This window comes from Orbicella franksi, chromosome 13 (genome assembly GCF_964199315.1).
Source record: "Orbicella franksi chromosome 13, jaOrbFran1.1, whole genome shotgun sequence".
NCBI lineage: Eukaryota > Metazoa > Cnidaria > Anthozoa > Scleractinia > Merulinidae > Orbicella > Orbicella franksi.
The window spans coordinates 17,502,972-17,519,584 of record NC_138157.1 but is presented as its reverse complement, the minus strand read 5'-3'; the positions used below and the strand labels follow the sequence as shown (position 1 = coordinate 17,519,584).

General features: G+C 40.4%; 2 protein-coding genes and 1 pseudogene across 3 annotated transcripts; 2 read left to right on the top strand and 1 right to left on the bottom strand.

The window, feature by feature from the left end:
• Positions 1-2,780: 2,780 nt before the first annotated feature.
• Positions 2,781-3,545, bottom strand: LOC145466502 (cannabinoid receptor type 1A-like). Its single transcript, XM_081450232.1, has one exon. The coding sequence runs from the start codon at positions 3,543-3,545 to the stop codon at positions 2,781-2,783; it is 765 nt and encodes a 254-aa protein (XP_081306358.1).
• Positions 3,546-6,332: 2,787 nt separating this feature from the next.
• LOC145466497 (5-hydroxytryptamine receptor 2A-like) lies at positions 6,333-7,193 on the top strand. Its single transcript, XM_081450228.1, has one exon. It carries the CDS (start codon positions 6,405-6,407, stop codon positions 7,182-7,184), a length of 780 nt encoding a protein of 259 aa, XP_081306354.1. The 5' UTR covers positions 6,333-6,404; the 3' UTR covers positions 7,185-7,193.
• A 2,768-nt stretch (positions 7,194-9,961) lies between these two features.
• Positions 9,962-14,378, top strand: LOC145466512 (collagen triple helix repeat-containing protein 1-like; annotated as a pseudogene). Its single transcript, XR_014041910.1, has 4 exons — positions 9,962-9,971; positions 11,026-11,153; positions 12,375-12,647; positions 13,666-14,378. The product of XR_014041910.1 is annotated as a collagen triple helix repeat-containing protein 1-like (transcript).
• Positions 14,379-16,613: the final 2,235 nt, after the last annotated feature.

The following is a 16,613-nucleotide window of genomic DNA, read 5'->3' as shown; positions in this document are numbered from 1 at the left end:
TGGAAGTTTTGATAAAACAAGCATGCCAATAAACGCTGTAATTTTAAAAACATTAGTACATGTAAATAGCAAGACTCAACATCAACAAGAATAACCACTATATTTTCAAAGAGCTTTTTCACTGAGTTTGGGCGGAAATAATAGATCTGTCTGTCACGGTCGGTCACGCAATCTCTTGTTCGATCTCGCAAGTTTAAGCGCTCTCTCATAGACCACAGCCTGATTTCCCCACAACAAAAATCATATCAGTTAAAAGCCCATCTCTAAAGAGGTCTGATCTCTAAATTTCGTTTAATTTGTGATAAAGGTAGTGGGTAATTTCTTTTTCAAGTTAGGTAGTGATTTCCATAAAGAAACAGGGGGTTTCTTTCAGGAGTGGCGAAAGGTCCTTCAAAAGCTCTGGGCCTCATAAAATTTTAGTCGAATTTCACGGATCTCGCAGTCTCGTTTTTTAGCGGTTATGTACGTCTCGCAGTCTCGATTTTTCTAGGAAGCTGTCTCGGAGTCTCGATTTTTCGCAAGGCTAAGGGTCTCGAAGTCCCAAATCGTTCATTTATCTGTTTTTATAAATGACGTCTTCTCTTCACTTGATATGGAGTTTCAATGGAGCAGCTTACAAATTTTCCGAGAAAAAGTTAATTCTAACTTCTCCTAATTACCTTACTTCCACAAAAAGGTACAAAACCTACCGCAACGTCCGTTTTGGCGCCAGAAAAACAGTCACTTTTCTCTAGGATATCATAACGTAGTGTGTTATAATCGAATTTCCAGTTTCAGTCAGTTCCAAGAAGCTGGCGTAAGGCTGTACAAGCTCATTCTTGCTCTCAACTAAATCTGGGGCTCAAAGTTTAAGAATCTGAACGTCTCGCGCCCGCACTGAAAACACTTTGAAGTCTCGGTCTCGCAATCTTAAATGTCAAAACATCTCGGGCTCGCAACGAAAAACGCTTGTCTCGCCGTCTCGCAAAGTCTAGCATTTACCATTCGCCACCCCTAGCTTTCGCACAATGTCAGATTTGTTTTTCAAATGTCATATAAATTACAACCTGGAAATTGAAACCTGGATAAGTTGTAGAATAAGCTAATTGCAAATGGATATCTTCTGGCTTCATACTTCAGGCATGCGGTTTTCTTCAAAATGGCAATGAACCACATAGCGACGAATAGTTCAATACGGACTACTCATAGCCAAAGTTTGAGCGATTTTGAAATTTTCAAGTTTGCCGCTCCATGTTTGATTTTCGTGGACATGTGCTCTTAATTAATTGACAACCATCTTTGATTCTGTCCCTCAGTTAATATTTAAACTTAACTAGCTATGCTGGCTAGGGTATTCCAATAGGGGGTGCAACGTATACTGAATATCATTGTCCAGACAATAAAAAGTTTAATGCATGTAGACCTCGAGTTTCGAGTGGAAACTGAATATTGAAGAACACGGTCAACATTTCCTCTGGTTCTAACACCACCCAGGCAGACATAGCTAATCACGGCTGGTCGCACATCTAGTCATGGCAGGTTTGCTTCAGTCACTTCTACAGCAATCTCGGAGCTTCCCGGTAAATGAAAACTTAAGTCTCTCACATCTCCAGTTGGAACATTTGGAAATGAAGGCTGACGACCATGTTGGTTGCACGTGGAAACTTCAAGACGTGACCAGGCTTTCTTTTTGCCTTCAATCGGCTGGCGAACAATCGAAGTACCTCTGAATAATTTCTTGAAGGCGATTCTGAACTCTTTGGATCTGAACATGTAAACAATTGGGTTGAGGGCGCTGTTTATTGCCGTCAACACGATGGCGGAATGGCGGAGTGCGTCAGGGACTCGATTGGGCCCAAGTTTTACCGTGAGCAATATACAGATGAATCCTGGAAGATAGCACAAGGTGAACGCACCGATCACGATAACTGAAAAAAGCAAACACAAAAACGAAAGCCAGGTTAAAAAATGTAACTTAGGCCAGGAGGAAGTCTGTAAGAAAGCAAATCCTTACTCTCGACCAAAATTATTTGAGGTCTATATCATTGTGTTTCATTCTGAGAAGCTATATTTTAAAGTCACACCTGTCTGGTGATTGATCATTCTTATCGATGTTTTTTTTCGGCCCAAACTCTTAATTCAATTTCAAATGATTATCAAGGAATACCATGCTAATCATTCAAAACAGTAAAAAAAAAAAAAAAAACACTGAACATGGCGCTGCATGTATATGGGTGATACTTGAGGGTTTGTTCCTTTTGAATCAGAGACTCTTTCAGGATTTTTCCACGCTATTCACTGTCAAAGTTAGCTAAAATAAGTCATGTAATCTTACCGGCTAATGTTTGGATTTCTGCCTTTTTTTTCGAAGTTTCTTTTATAGATGTAAACTCTGGACATTTTATAGCAGGCAACATCTCATTGCCATATCAATAATCCCTCAGAAGCAAGCCATATTTCATGATAATCTGAAAAAAAGATGCTTCCTTGTTCTCGCCGTCAAACCCAAATTTGTAGCTCACGTAACAACCGCTTTTTTCGGTTATTAAAATCGTGCATTGTGTTTGTATCACGTGATTAGTGTACTGACGGGGTCTCTAATTGCCTGCATGTGACGGGAGATGACACATAGGGCTCTTGATTAATTCTAGAAGAACGTGATGTGTTATCACCATAAATACATTACACGTGATTCAGATGAAAAGTAATGAATGGCTATCTGGACTAAAGTAAAGTTGATAAAATGAACTTAGAATACTAGCAAAATTAATTTGATGTGTATTAGTGGGATTAATAAGGCTCTAGTTACCTGTTGTCTTCATCCATTTCATCTCTTTTCGCTTCCTTTTCCTTAAGTCAGCCGTTTCGGGATTCAGGTTTTCGCCAGGCTCAACTCGGCTGCTCTGAGACCATGAGATTTTGGCGATATGGCCATAGACGAAAATCGTCACCACAAATGGAATCACCACGAACAGGGTGCTGTTGAAGACAACATGAACTTTATGCATCAAGAGATGTTCGCTTGTGAACTCAGAGCAACCTATGATGCTTGTTCTAAACTGAGTGCCGTCACTGTCAACGTAAAACAGGGGAAAGACCACCATGGAAATCACAGGAGCAACCCAGGCAACCAACAGGGCTAGCGTCACGCGTGTTCTGGTAACAATTTCAGTGTACCTCAGAGGATATATGATAGCAATGTAGCGATCGCAACTAAGAAGACAAATATGACCAATGCTGACGTACAAGAGTACTCCAAACAGCACTATAAAATGTTTACAGGCTTTGTTTGCTGCTTCAAAATCGTACAGCCAAATCAAACGGAAGAGGAGAAACGACAGCAAGGAGAAGTCAGACATTGCTAAGCTGGCCAAAATAGAACTGCTTGGTCTTTGTCTGAGGGAACGCGTGCCATAAATAACCAGGCAAACAGAAATGTTACCGAGCAAGTTTGCTATTAACGTGGGGCTCAGAACAGCGGTTTGTAAAGCAATAGAGACGGTACTTGGCTGAGACGCTGTGAAACTAGGGTCAAAACTTTTAGAAGCGCTATTAGAACCATCCATGTTGTTTAAGACTTCGTTTCCTCGGTCGATTTCTTACCAGACTGTGCAGGCGGAACTGTATGTTTATTAGTGGCGATTGATAAACGTACAGTTCCGGGTATATACGTTCGATTTATACGTTTTTTTTTTTGTTTTTTTTTCAGCGACTCGGGTTCGTTTTCCTCGTTTTTGTCCTTGCCGTATATTTAAAGTCGTCACTAAAAGGAAATCCTTTGTAATTATTTCAATGCAATCATAACCTAATGTTTTGAACAAGAAATCAGCCTGATCTAAGAACGCAAATACCAAACTACAGCTTCCTAAAAAGTTTATGCCTCAAAACTTGGACTGAACTAATTCAGAACTAGTGTCAAAGCTTGTGTGTACATTTAACGAAATAGGTTTGACACAGCAACAGAAAACGGCGGAAAATTAAGGGCCATTGTAATGCGTCCTGTAGGCTTTACCTTTAAATTTGACGAAAAGAAGTTTTATGAGGAACTTTTTATAAAATGTATAGCATTTCTTAGCTAAAATAGTCTTCGATAACTCCGTGTCAATTGTCACTTAAAAAAGGTTTGGGAATTAAAATATTCCAAATGAATGAAAACTTTATTCACTTATTTAAACTAAGTACTTAAATTTTGTTTATTTGATCCTTAATTAAAGCAGGTGGAAAGGTGTGAAGGTTACAAAGAAACGTAGGTTTTTTTCAAAAATAACAGTAATAATAAAACAAAGGGAAAAAACGGAGGACTTGGCACATGTGTGACGGAGACACCTTTTTCGTTTGTGTCACCGTTTCCTCTTATCGTATTTCTCGTGATTTATTACTTCGTCTTCGCGCAACACGTGAGTTGTAACTTTAGTGTCAATTTAAGGTGGCTCAAAACAGTTTCCAGCACTTTCCAAGACTTAGATTTTGATGAACCAATATCACCACTCTTTATCAGTTGATGCTACAATCATGGTATCAAGACTGTCCAATCGTTGGTGACAACGCTGTTATCATTTTCGTGACACGAAGGTTACCATGAGAACAGTAGCCACTAAAACAACCTTAACTTTAGCTTTAAGTACTTCTATTTTAAAAACGAATTTTGATGAGCAGAATAATATTCAACCAGCATCTTCTAAAGATGCGTTTTTCAAAGCATCCGGATATAAGTATATCAGACCAGAATTTCAAACGTTTCTTTAAGTCGCAGTATATCCGTAGTCAACCACATGTGACTTAAATTAATGCATTATAAAGTGGAGATCACCGTGCTCGTTTAGGACAAAATGGAACATTAAGTTTGCTGTCGAGCTTAGCTTGAAGGAAATTTCTTAATGTTTTATTACTTGCACCTGCTTGAGTGGGTGCACTTTTAAAGAAAAAATCGTTCATGTTTTTTGATAAGCAAAGAGAAGGGTTGAAATGTAAAAGTAACGCAAAAGACATAACGTCATAATTGTTCAATATATGCTCACTGTTTCCCTTTCTATATGTGGAGAGATGTAAAAGTGAAACTATAACTCATTAGAATCGCTTTGAAACGGCACGGAAACACAAGTAGCACACAGAAAGGTCGAAGTAAGTCGTTTCATTGGATGTTTTTTGTTCTAACGCTGACGCGCAAAGTCACATAATATTCACGGCTCGCTCGTTCACTAGGATACCAGTGTAGTGAAACATTTCTCCAAATACAATAACAAATTTTATCCTTGAGCAACGGCTTTTGTGCACGATTTCAGCTATATCTTTTACCCCTTTCGAACAATTTTTTTTTAAAATTTTCCAACTTAAAGAGAATAATTTTTTATTGAATGTGGTTACGATTTTTATTTTTAATTTTTATTTAAGAAATTCTTTCAAATTACACTTGCCTAAACTGGGCTAAGAATTTTCGAAATATCACTCGTACCGTAAAATCCTTAATTGCTCTCGCTTTCATATGATATTGATAACGACAACAATAATAATAATACTAATTGAAACTTGGACACCTTTCGCCAATGAAGGCTCTCCAAATACAGTATGCTCTTTAATTTCTTGTTATTTTTGGTACTGAAATTTGACCATTTAAACTGAAATTTCATTAAAAAAAATTCTGGACTTGGCATGTGCTTTTCCACACTTCCCTCCCTTTGTATCACTGGATTTAAATGTCGATTAACAAAATAAGTGATGTTAATAGCATTTGTCTATAGTCACGTGTTTTAAAGAAAAGAAAAAAGTTCAAGGCAGATTATAAAGATTAAACTGTTTTGCATGGCTGAGATAATGAACAAAGTATGTTATTTCCTGTTAAAATTGGGCGACAATTTCGGTATTTTAAACATGAAAACTGAACTCTTAACGGATTTCATCATTTATTTGGCTTTCCATATACTCCCCTGTGTTACTTCGGGAAATGTTTATTGCAGTTTTGCGTTTAATTTTCAAAATTTAAACACACGTTAAAAGTCGCCTTTACAACTATTACGAAAACAAACACTGTACTGCGACCGACCTGAAGAATCTCTCTTAATTTTCGGGTATTTTTTCCACTTATATTGTTAAATAACCTTGTTAGTTTGTGATAAACTCTTCTCGTGAGATTTCATCGGAAACTCTTTCCATTCCTCCGTTTAAACAAGAGGATTGTTTCGTAAACGGTCGATTCGTGCTAGGAGAATTCTCGGTTTTCGTTTCTAGATTTGAATATTATTTTCCGGCCTTGTTATTACTTTAAAATTTGCAAGCCGCTCGAACAATAACGAGGAAGTTTATCTAAACCATTTAAGAAAAGAACTATTTATAAAGAAGTGAGGTGAAAATTTCATCGCCGCTCATAAACATGCAGCGCCAGTAATCAAGCGACGCAAACTTGTGAGGCATCGAGCCAACAAACCAGCATGGGCGATTCGTTTGACGGGTCTCGACATTCTGGCGGGAGCTTGACTGCGTCGTCTGCGAGTATTGTATCCACAGCCTTGCAAACTGCAGTTCTAGGCCCCACTGTCATAGCAAACTTGGTTGGTAACATTTGTGTTTGTTTGGCCATTTGGCGCGTGACAAGCCTCCGTCAAAAACCAGACAGTTATATTCTGGCCAGCTTAGCAATGTCTGACTTCTCCTGGCTGTCGTGTCTTCTCTTTCGCTTGATCTGGCTCTACGACTTTGAGGCTGTGTCCAAATTGTGCGAGCATTTCGTAATCATACAAGCAACACTCGTGCACGTCGATATTGCTCACATTTGTCTACTCAGTTGCGATCGCTACATAGCTATCCTTTACCCTCTGAGGTACACCGAAATTGTCACCAGAACACGAGTAAAACTAGCCTTGTTAGTAGCCTGGGGTGCTCCTGTGGTTTCCATGGTGGTATTGCCCCTGTTTTATGTTGACAGTGACAGCACTCAGTTTAGAACAAGCATCTTAGGTTGCTCAGAGTCCACTAGTGAACCTGGCTTGTTGCACAAAGTCCATCTTGTCTTCAACATCACTCTGTTCGATGCGATTCCTTTTGCGGTGCTGATATTCGTCTACGGCCACATCGCTAAGATCTCTTGGTTTCAGAGCAACCGAGTTGAGCCTGGCGAAAACCTGAATCCTGAGATAGCTGACATGAGAAGAAGGAGGAGGAAAGAGATGAAATGGATGAAGACAATAGGTAGCAAGAGATTGATAGTTTAAATTTTGTTTCCCTTTACTATAGTAATTTAGTTTCCGAAGCATATTGAGATTTTATCCGATTAGGTCACTGACAGGACTGACAGAAAATACATTAAATGCGCATTTTAACCAGGAAATTCTATGTTTAGGACTAAAAGAAACCGATAGCATAGTCAAACGCGTGAGCTACAAATGCCTATTTTATGAAACGGACATCGTGTGTGTGATAGCAAATTAAGAATAATATTAACACTCTCCCGCGGAAGCGTAGATAAAAATTATTACTAGGGCCAGTATTGTCCCTTGTCAAGGTTTGTCGACCTTTGTTTTTTTCGGCCTTTTTTTTTTTTTTTTTTTTTCTTTTTTTCTTTTTTCGTGTCGCAATTGTACGCGCCTGATCCGTGGGAGATGATTTTGAGCTCACGACACTTGATTACACCCAAGGGTAAGGTTAAGGCGAAGTCGGCATTCAAGCCAAGTGGCCCATCAGGCCACTTGGCTCGAACGCTCGAACAGTGCTCGAACAGTCGTATGCTGGTACATCCCAGGGTTACCTCTTAGCATTAAATTTTCTGGAACTGATTTAAGCACCGGGATGAGAAGAGACAATGTGAGAGAATAGTGTCTTGACCAAGAAACAGCACACTGTCCCCGGCCAAGGCTCGAGCCTTGACCGCTGTTGTATTGCCATTTGTTATCTGTGTTTTACAACATGCAGACTGAAGTTGGAAAAATCCTTTTTGAAATACCTTGCCATGTCCCTGTCCGCCATCCAATATAAATGACAGGACAGGAAAACTTACGAGTACGGTGAGGGGGTGAGCAAGTGTAGTTGAATTCGCCCGCGACTGTTTGTTTTACGTGAGAAAGCGCCACAAGTGTAAATTTGCCCAATATTTTTGCTCATGATTGTAGATATAAGGGCCAACCACATTATTTTTTCTCTTTCACTTTTCGTTACGCTCCAGTCTATCGGCTCTTCCTCCCACTGGTTCGTAATTGCAGTAAACCCTGTATATTTCTGTACGTTATGCTGCTAGTGTGATGATATGAAGGGTGTGGCGTGCCCTAGACCCGCTAAGATCAGTGAACGTTCACCATCGTGCGATTTCTAGTAGTTAATATAGATATCTTTTTAATTTCCCTTTTTTTTTCTTACAGTAATGGTGATTGGAGCGTTTGTGCTTTGCTATGTCCCAGCGGTGGTCTATGTCCTGCTCACCGTCAAACTCGGTCCTAGTGGAGTACCCGATGCAATCCGCTCTGCCGTTATTGTGATGTTGGGAGTAAACAGCGCTCTAAACCCGATCATTTACATGCTCAGGTTGAACGAATTCAAGCGCGCCTTCAGAAACCGTTTCAGAGGTGCTTCGGTTGAGCCCAGCCGCACCGCCACCACACGTATTCACGAGACCAGCCTGGATGCAGCCACGTGCGGAGTGCGACATGATCTGCGTTGTTTATCGGTGTCCCAGTTGTGAGTGCAACGGTCGCAGAAGCACGTAGACCAAGACTGGATTCGTAGCGCGAATGATGGCGACGAAGGGGAAGACAGTGAGTGGAATCAGAACTGGGAGGAGAGATAGGCCGAAAGGACCAGCTTCCGCTGGCTGCAAAACGCCTGATTACCCTTACAAATTGGGAGCTTGGGACACACCAGACTTCAATTACGAAAGTGGTGGTGGATTCAAACATTGAAACTTTTAGACAAGATTTATCTGACGAGAATCTTAACCAGGAGAACGGGTGCTAGACTAATTATCAAGGCAGTCGGTGGAAACCCTTTGGGATGTACTTTATTCCAGAAGCAATCGAATTGTCTCAAATGGTAACAAACAGAAAACGTGACTTGTCCACGTACCTTTGCTGGATCCCTAAACTGTGTAAGGTTGTTGCTAAACGGACTGGTTTTGAGTACATACAAATTCCCTCAAATTGTTTAGGGATTACAAAGATCCTCAAGATATTACAAAATTGCCAGTACATTAAAGCTGATTGATTAACTGTGCACATATGTAATCGAAGATTTTAACATTTATTAGAATTGTCTTCTCAGAGTCATCTTGTTTGTAATTTTGCAGTATCTTTTGTAATTATTCGTTTTACTAGGAGGTATTACATTCAATAGCTGTGCTTTGCGCTAAATAAATTAACCGTAATAAATGCCAGTCAGGCTCAACTGAGGATTTACAGGTGTTAACAAAATCCTTTTCACAGGCATGAATCGTGTGGCAGTCCTTATACAAACAAAACTACACGCAGCTGATCACATGTGAGATCTGTTGACCTCGATGTTTAACGCTGGTTAATTTATAGCACACGTACAAATATATCGACGTGTTAAGAGCGTGAATTGCTGTTTCGATAGATCACAAAGAAACAATCATGAACCTCAGCCAACTTCAAGGACAATGTATTAATTGGATCTTCGTGGTAAGGTGCAGAACGTGCCGAAGGTCGTTCCGAAGTCCGAAGTTCGTCAAACATACTCCACTGTGCTGCACGTCCTATTTTCAACTCTCTTTTCGGTGTTCAGGAATGTGGTAAAACCTTGTCTCCGGTGTTTGATATATTTCCTCAAAACTGTAGAATAGTTTACAAATTTGTTGTTGTTGTTTTGTTGTGATATTTTTGGGGGGAACGTACTCAACTCTCAAACATGTCTTAACCTGTACCCCTTTAAACCGGTACAGATCAAAAGATAACTTATTTTAGAAACATGACAGCGGTGTTTTCTAGAAACTGGATATATAAAGGTGAAACGTTCTTCAACTTGTGACCATTTTCTTCAACAACCACAGCTGCAAGGTAGGCACTTAACCGATGAACTTAAATGCAGTAACTTTGATTTGCTTTGCTCAGTAAATGATAAATTGAAGGAATTATTTCTTGATAACCGCTAACCCACATTATTTATCGGATTTCTTTTTACGGTACACGCTTGAATACTGGAAACTACACACCCGCAAAAACCTTTTCCATAAGTCGCACATCACCAGACTGTAAGCCGTGACTGATCTTATCATAAAAACTGTGATGCAGATTTTTACCGCTGACAATTTTACGATGAAATAACAATTGTCAAGTAATGAATAAATTAAACATTGTTAATCGAAACATTTTCGAATGTCTGTCCAGCAGTCTCTTTTAAACTAATGAATGAACTGAACAGTGATAGTCGAACACAATTATAAATGTCTATCCTAAATCTTCGGGAAATCTTTGGAATTTTTCGGAAAATGATCGGAAACTTTCGCTTGACTGAGGATTATTTTTAAACAAACAATTTTCAGGAATAGTCAACATCGTCTAAATTTTTTTTTTTGTCAGTGTTATATAAAAAGATATTAAGTAATTACCCAAGGAGAATTTGCAAACTTCTGCACAAAACCACATACTGTGGTATTGCAGTGAAACCTATATTAAAAGGGATACCCTTGGGACACTCACTAATGTGCCCTTAATACAGGGTGTTCGCTCTAAACAGGTTCTAATATATTGTGGAGTATTAGTTAATTATTAAATCTTTTGTAACACAGTGTAACACAGTGTAAGGTCAAACTGCTCATAACACAATGTTCATGCCGCGAGTCAATGCATCAATCTAAAATAATTTACTTAGCTTTAAAACGACATCGCTGAACAATGTTAAAGGAGTCTGTGCTGAGCTTTTAGAAGTAAAAATCCCTTGAAGTGTCTGCTTTCGCGGGTTTTGTGCAACAAAATGGCTTAATATTGGTTTCCGTATCCGCTGAACGCAGGTTTATTTTAAAGTAAAATTTAATAGAGGGTGTATGTCCGCCTAATGTGGGGTCCGCTTAATACAGGTTTCACTGTATTCCCTATTTATTCTTACTTGCAGATCAACTGCCATCATATCAAAGTCATATGAACATTTCCCCCACCATGTTATGTTTACTCGTTTTACCGCTGATCGCTTTCTGCGCCACAGCAGACAGCAAATCAAGTGCAAGTTCAAGTCAAGACAAAGTGAGTTGATTTCATTAAAAAGCTAGTCAGTATAAAAGAATCCTATTATCAGGCTGATTGAAAAGGCAAGACGAGATGACATGAGATGAGATGAGATAAGATATGATAAGTGATCTCAGTTGTCGCCAAGGTCTTTGAAGGCATCGTCTATGATCAATTAGACACCTACCTAGAAGAGCACGACATCATCTGTAAATATCAATCGGGTTTTCGTGCTATACACTCAACTGTCACTGCTCTCCTTGAGGCCACGGACACTTGGGCGTACAACTTTGGCCGCGGCAAAATCAATATAATGCCGTTGTTTTCTTCGACCTAAAAAGGGACTTCGACACATTTGACCACCAGATCCTCTTGTCGAAATTAAGAGACTACGACATATATGGAAACGCGCACAAATGGTTTCAGTCATATTTAGAGAATCGTACTCAAATGTGCTCCATCAACGGGTCGCTCTCTAAAAGTTGTTCGTTAACATGTGGCGTCCCCCAGGGGACGATTTCAGGGTCACTACTATTTCTATTATATATTAGCGATGTCCCAAACTGTCTGTCAAATTGTGAACCGAGGATGTACGCTGATGACAACCATCTTACATCTGCAGGTGACAATGCAGACAATATTCAGTTGCATCTACATCAAGATTTAGAAAATGTTCACGATTGGCTGATAGCAAACAAACTCACTCTAAATATGACTAAAACCGTGTGTGTTCCTTGGGGATAATCCGAATCACGATAAATACTAAGGAACGCACCCTTAAGAGACCGTGTCACACTCCCTTCCTTCTTTAGAAAGTGCAAGAGATCTGAAGATGACCTAGTGTCGAAAACGTTCGGTTTTTTATTTTTATTTTTTAGCCTTGTAAATAGAAATGATTTTAAAATCAAAGCAAATATTAGGAACATATCTATTATTGCTATGAACCTCTCTTCACTCTACACGCTCCTACCGTGCACTCTTTCTGCTCGGTTTGCCTTGTTTGACCGCAGACGTCTAATTAACCCATCCGATGCTCAATTTCTTGTAATGGCTGCAATTATGAATGTAATAAAAGAAAACTCTTAATATGCTTTTTCGGTTCAAAAATTCAGGCTCGCAGTCTACCAAAGAGGTCAAAGACTATTCGGAAAAAATGGAAGAACAGATGTATCCGTTCTGTGCTCCAAAGCAATCTTTATGAGCTAACAAATGCTCATTTTGCTTTCTACATTAATTAAGGAAATTCAACCGACTTGCGGTCAAAGTTGCTGTTGTGGCACACCAGGAATCCCAGGTATCCCAGGCAGCCCGGGTCCCGTGGGACCAGCAGGTGTTGCGGGATCGCCCGGCCCGCAAGGACCCATGGGACAACGTGGAGACCAAGGCTATGATGGCAAACCAGGAAGTCAAGGCCCTCCAGGCCCACATGGACTTCCAGGGACGCTGTCACGTAACTGGAAACAGTGTGTTTGGAAAAATCTCGACGACGGAAAGGATACTGGATTGATCAAGGTAAATGTTACACTTACCATTCTTTCGGCTATCTCGTGTAACATGCAGGGTTTTTTTTTGTTGTTGTTCAGTTTGTTTTAATCTTTTTATCTTCGCCAAATGTATTGTGACCTTTTCAGTGAGATATGTTTAGTGAGACAGATGATTGAACTGAAAAGTCTCGATTCAATTTAACGGCGTGGAAGAGGTGCAGGCGGCCCTTCATCTTGGTCGTGAAATAAAGAGTAATAGACTCTTCTGTAGGGGAGGCGCGGTGGCCTCGTGGTTAGTGCGCTCGTCTTCGGGTCGAACGGTCCAGGTTCGAGCCCTGGCCGGGGACATTGTGTTGTGTTCTTGGGCAAGACACTTTACTCTCACAGTGCCTCTCTCCACCCAGGTGTATAAATGGGTACCGGCGAACTTAATGCTGGGGGTAACCCTGCGATGGACTAGCATCCCATCCAGGGGGGAGTAGAAATACTCCTAGTCGTTTCATGCTACAGAAACCGTGAGAAGCTCCGGCCTGATGGGCCACTTGGCTCATACGCAGACTTTACCTTTACCTATACTCTTCTGTAGGCGCTTTCACAGCCTAGCAAAAGCATTAAAATTAATTCAGAAGCTATTTTCTTGTGACCCTCATTTGTCGCAGATTGGATTTATTGGTAGGTATGTAAGAAAGGGCCTTTAAAAGTTAATTTGGTCTTGTGCCATAGTTTGGACTTATGTAAAGTTACCGTGGACTTTCGAATAATTCCATAGCACAGATACCATGATGCATTACAACCGCCTTTAAGCTAAAATTAACTAACAAATATGCGGTATATAGCGAGTTACAACGCTTCCATCACAATATCTCGTGTCTAAACATGACCGTGCCATGTTATACTCGTTAACAAGGTAGACGACGATAAAAATACCGCAATAAATCCAGGCCCAGCTGAAGAAACGTTTTTTTTTTCAGAAATTTGAACTTATATTTTAACGTCCCATGGTCACCCTTCCTGTTCAAAATTTCCCGTTCATTTAATTTTTGCAGGAATGTCTTTTCAACAAAGCGTCAGACCAGACAAGCCTGCGCGTCTTCTGGAATGGCAATCTTCGCATCTTCGCATCTATAACTGCCATGCCTGCTGCAGACGATGGTATTTTACCTTCAACGGAGCTGAGTGCTCAGGTCCTGAGGCGATTGACGGTGTGGTCTATATGATACACGGAAATGGTGCCAAGAAAGATTTACACCGCCCTCGCCATATCGAAGGAGTGTGTGAGAACATCGCCAAGGGCATTGTGCGCGTGGGATTCTGGGTCGGTAACTGTGCTCGTTACGGATCTGCTGACGCGTACACGGGTTGGAACTCAGTGTCCCGGATTTATGTGGAAGAAGTACAACCCCCACAGGCTTAAATTCTGAAGATACGAGGATAAAATTCCAAAACTCAAATTCCAAAACGCTTTATCTCCAAAACAAAGCAATCTGCTGAAAACTGCACAATTCATATGATAATAATAACAACAATAATGATATTAATACCAGAGATTATGATCCTGAGAGAACAAATCCTCAGTCGTGTTCATGATAATCTTTTCCAATCTATTTTAATCTTCGCGTTACGCTGGGAAAGTTATATTAGATTCGGTGAGGTTATTGCGCAGCCAACGCCCAACAGTCATTCGGGTCGCATCCATGTAAATCCGAAATTAGAAATCTAACCGGTTAACAGAGAAATAAAATCATTTTGTTTTTTACCACACCGTTTGCATTAGAAATCATTTTCAAAGCGCTGGGCAGGAAAAATATCTTATACGTGCTTCTCCGAAGTTAAAATACAAGTCGTATCATTCCCCTGCATGAATGATTACTGACACAGCGCAAGACTTGTATTCAAATGAATATCATAGAAAGATCATGTAATAACTGCGGAGAATGATATGAAGACAAGATTGATTATTACAATTATACACACAACCGTAGTAGTTGTAAAATTATGGGGTTTGAACGGGATTCGAACCCATGAACTTTGCGATACCAGTACAGTGCTCATCTGGGAGCTGGCCACTATGATCAATAATGGCTTCACTTGTATCTTCACCATCTACGGGTATATTACGAATTCACAACGTGACCAGCTACCAGTTGGCTTGACAGCTCACTTGGTAGAGCACTGCACTGAGAGCAAATTCTTGCATATTTAACTTCGAAAGTGCTGGGTAATATTTACCAAGCTTTGTTTCCCCAGAACTACCGCACCGTTTGGATCGCGATAGATCTCTCTTTGGAAAGCATTTTCAAATCGCTGGGCAGGAAAATTATCTTCTATGTGCTTATCCTATGTTGACTTCCAAAATATGTCTTGTCATTTCGCTGCGTGACTGGTTCACATGTGGCGCCCTGGCGCCCTATTCTAACCCGCTCGAATTTCGTTTTACGGAGAGAACTTAACGGATTAAGGCGAAAAATACCTCTTTGGAAAGCTTTTTAAAAGCGCCGGGCAATTTTCTTCCTCTTTCCTTACAAATTGCGCTCCGAAAATCCAGGCGCAAGTTATTTGCGCAATGTATATTCTCGAATTTGGTCCTCCCTTCAAATAAACGCCCTTCGAATAAGCGCCACTCCCATCGGCCAGAATTTAAAATAAGCGTCTTCCCTCGAATAAGCGCTTTCTCTCCTCCCCTTGGTTTATGGAAGAGTACTGAAACAACAAAAGATGTATAGTTTTTGTCGTGTCTAATCACAAGCAAATGATTATCGACTCATTCAAGCACTGCGCATTGACCGTCGCAACGGATGGTATTGAAGATCCACTGATTCATTGGCTGAAGCCCAGCCAACCTTGTGCAGCATGACTAAATTGGCCAAAGGTGTTATATTGCGTAGTTCTCCAAGAGAGACAGGATCCTTCTGAGCGACTGACACATACATTTATTACTAAAAAACCCGATCATATCTGACCACGATTTGGGAAAAATTAAATGAGCGTTCCCCCGCCCTCCCTTCTTCCTCGATTTAAATCAGCGCCAGCTGGACCGGGTTGTTCAAATTTTGATTTGAGTTTTGTAACTTTGCGGTGAGATTTTCTGTCTTTATTGTTTGGCCTTCTGTTTTGAGTTTGAATAATCTTAAAATACACAAAACATAAGCAGTGAAAAACATTAGTATACAAGAAAACAAATATACTTCGGTTAAATTTTAATCCTGGGTTAGCGTTAACCACTTTTCGAACATCCCGGCCCAGGGGCCCGTTTCTCGAAAGACCCGGTAAATTATCGGGCCCGGTAAGTCACCCGGTAAGTCCTCGTAAACTTTGCGGGTGTTTGTCAAAGTTCCCGTTATTTTCGATCCCGTTAAATTTCCCGGTAACTTGCCCGGTAACTTACGGGAGGTCGTGACCTCCCATAAAGTTACCGGGAAGTCACAAATGTTGCAAAACCAAACAAAATGGCGGCCGGAGGCGGACTTTTTTGTTTCACGGTCTTATCAAAGACGCTCCTTTCTAGCCGATATGGCTGACTGCGAAGTCATTGAACGATTTCGGCTCTCACGAGCAAGGATGGAGTGGCTCGTTGAGGAGCTTAAGGAGGAATTGGAGAGAAACACGGCGAGTAGCTGCACGCTGGCTCCGGAAACCTAAGTATATATAATTGTTGTTGTTTAATTTTTACAGTTTGAAGGCGTTTGCATGCAAGCGCTATATAACTGTGAAGTTCTATTTGATTGTTTTTCAAAACCAACAAACGGCGGGAAAAAAAATAAACACTGTCATGTGAACGCCGATCACTCGCCGCGCGTTTTCGAAATGGCTTCTTTGTATGAACAAAAAAATTGGTTCCTGTCACGCAAACCTGATCTTACTGCAAGCCAAACCTGTTTCTTGTGCTTTAATTGCAGTTTTTTTTTTTTACTTTTTTGGAAGGGAGGAGGAAATTAGAAAACAGACATTCTACAAAAATTAAACATAGTAGATCTAGAGCGATCGTGAAGAGTCG

Bases quoted from the DNA above. Each gene is read 5' to 3' on its own strand.
- LOC145466502 (XM_081450232.1), bottom strand. From the start codon at position 3,545: ATGGATGGTTCTAATAGCGCTTCTAAAAGTTTTGACCCTAGTTTCACA.
- LOC145466497 (XM_081450228.1), top strand. From the start codon at position 6,405: ATGGGCGATTCGTTTGACGGGTCTCGACATTCTGGCGGGAGCTTGACT.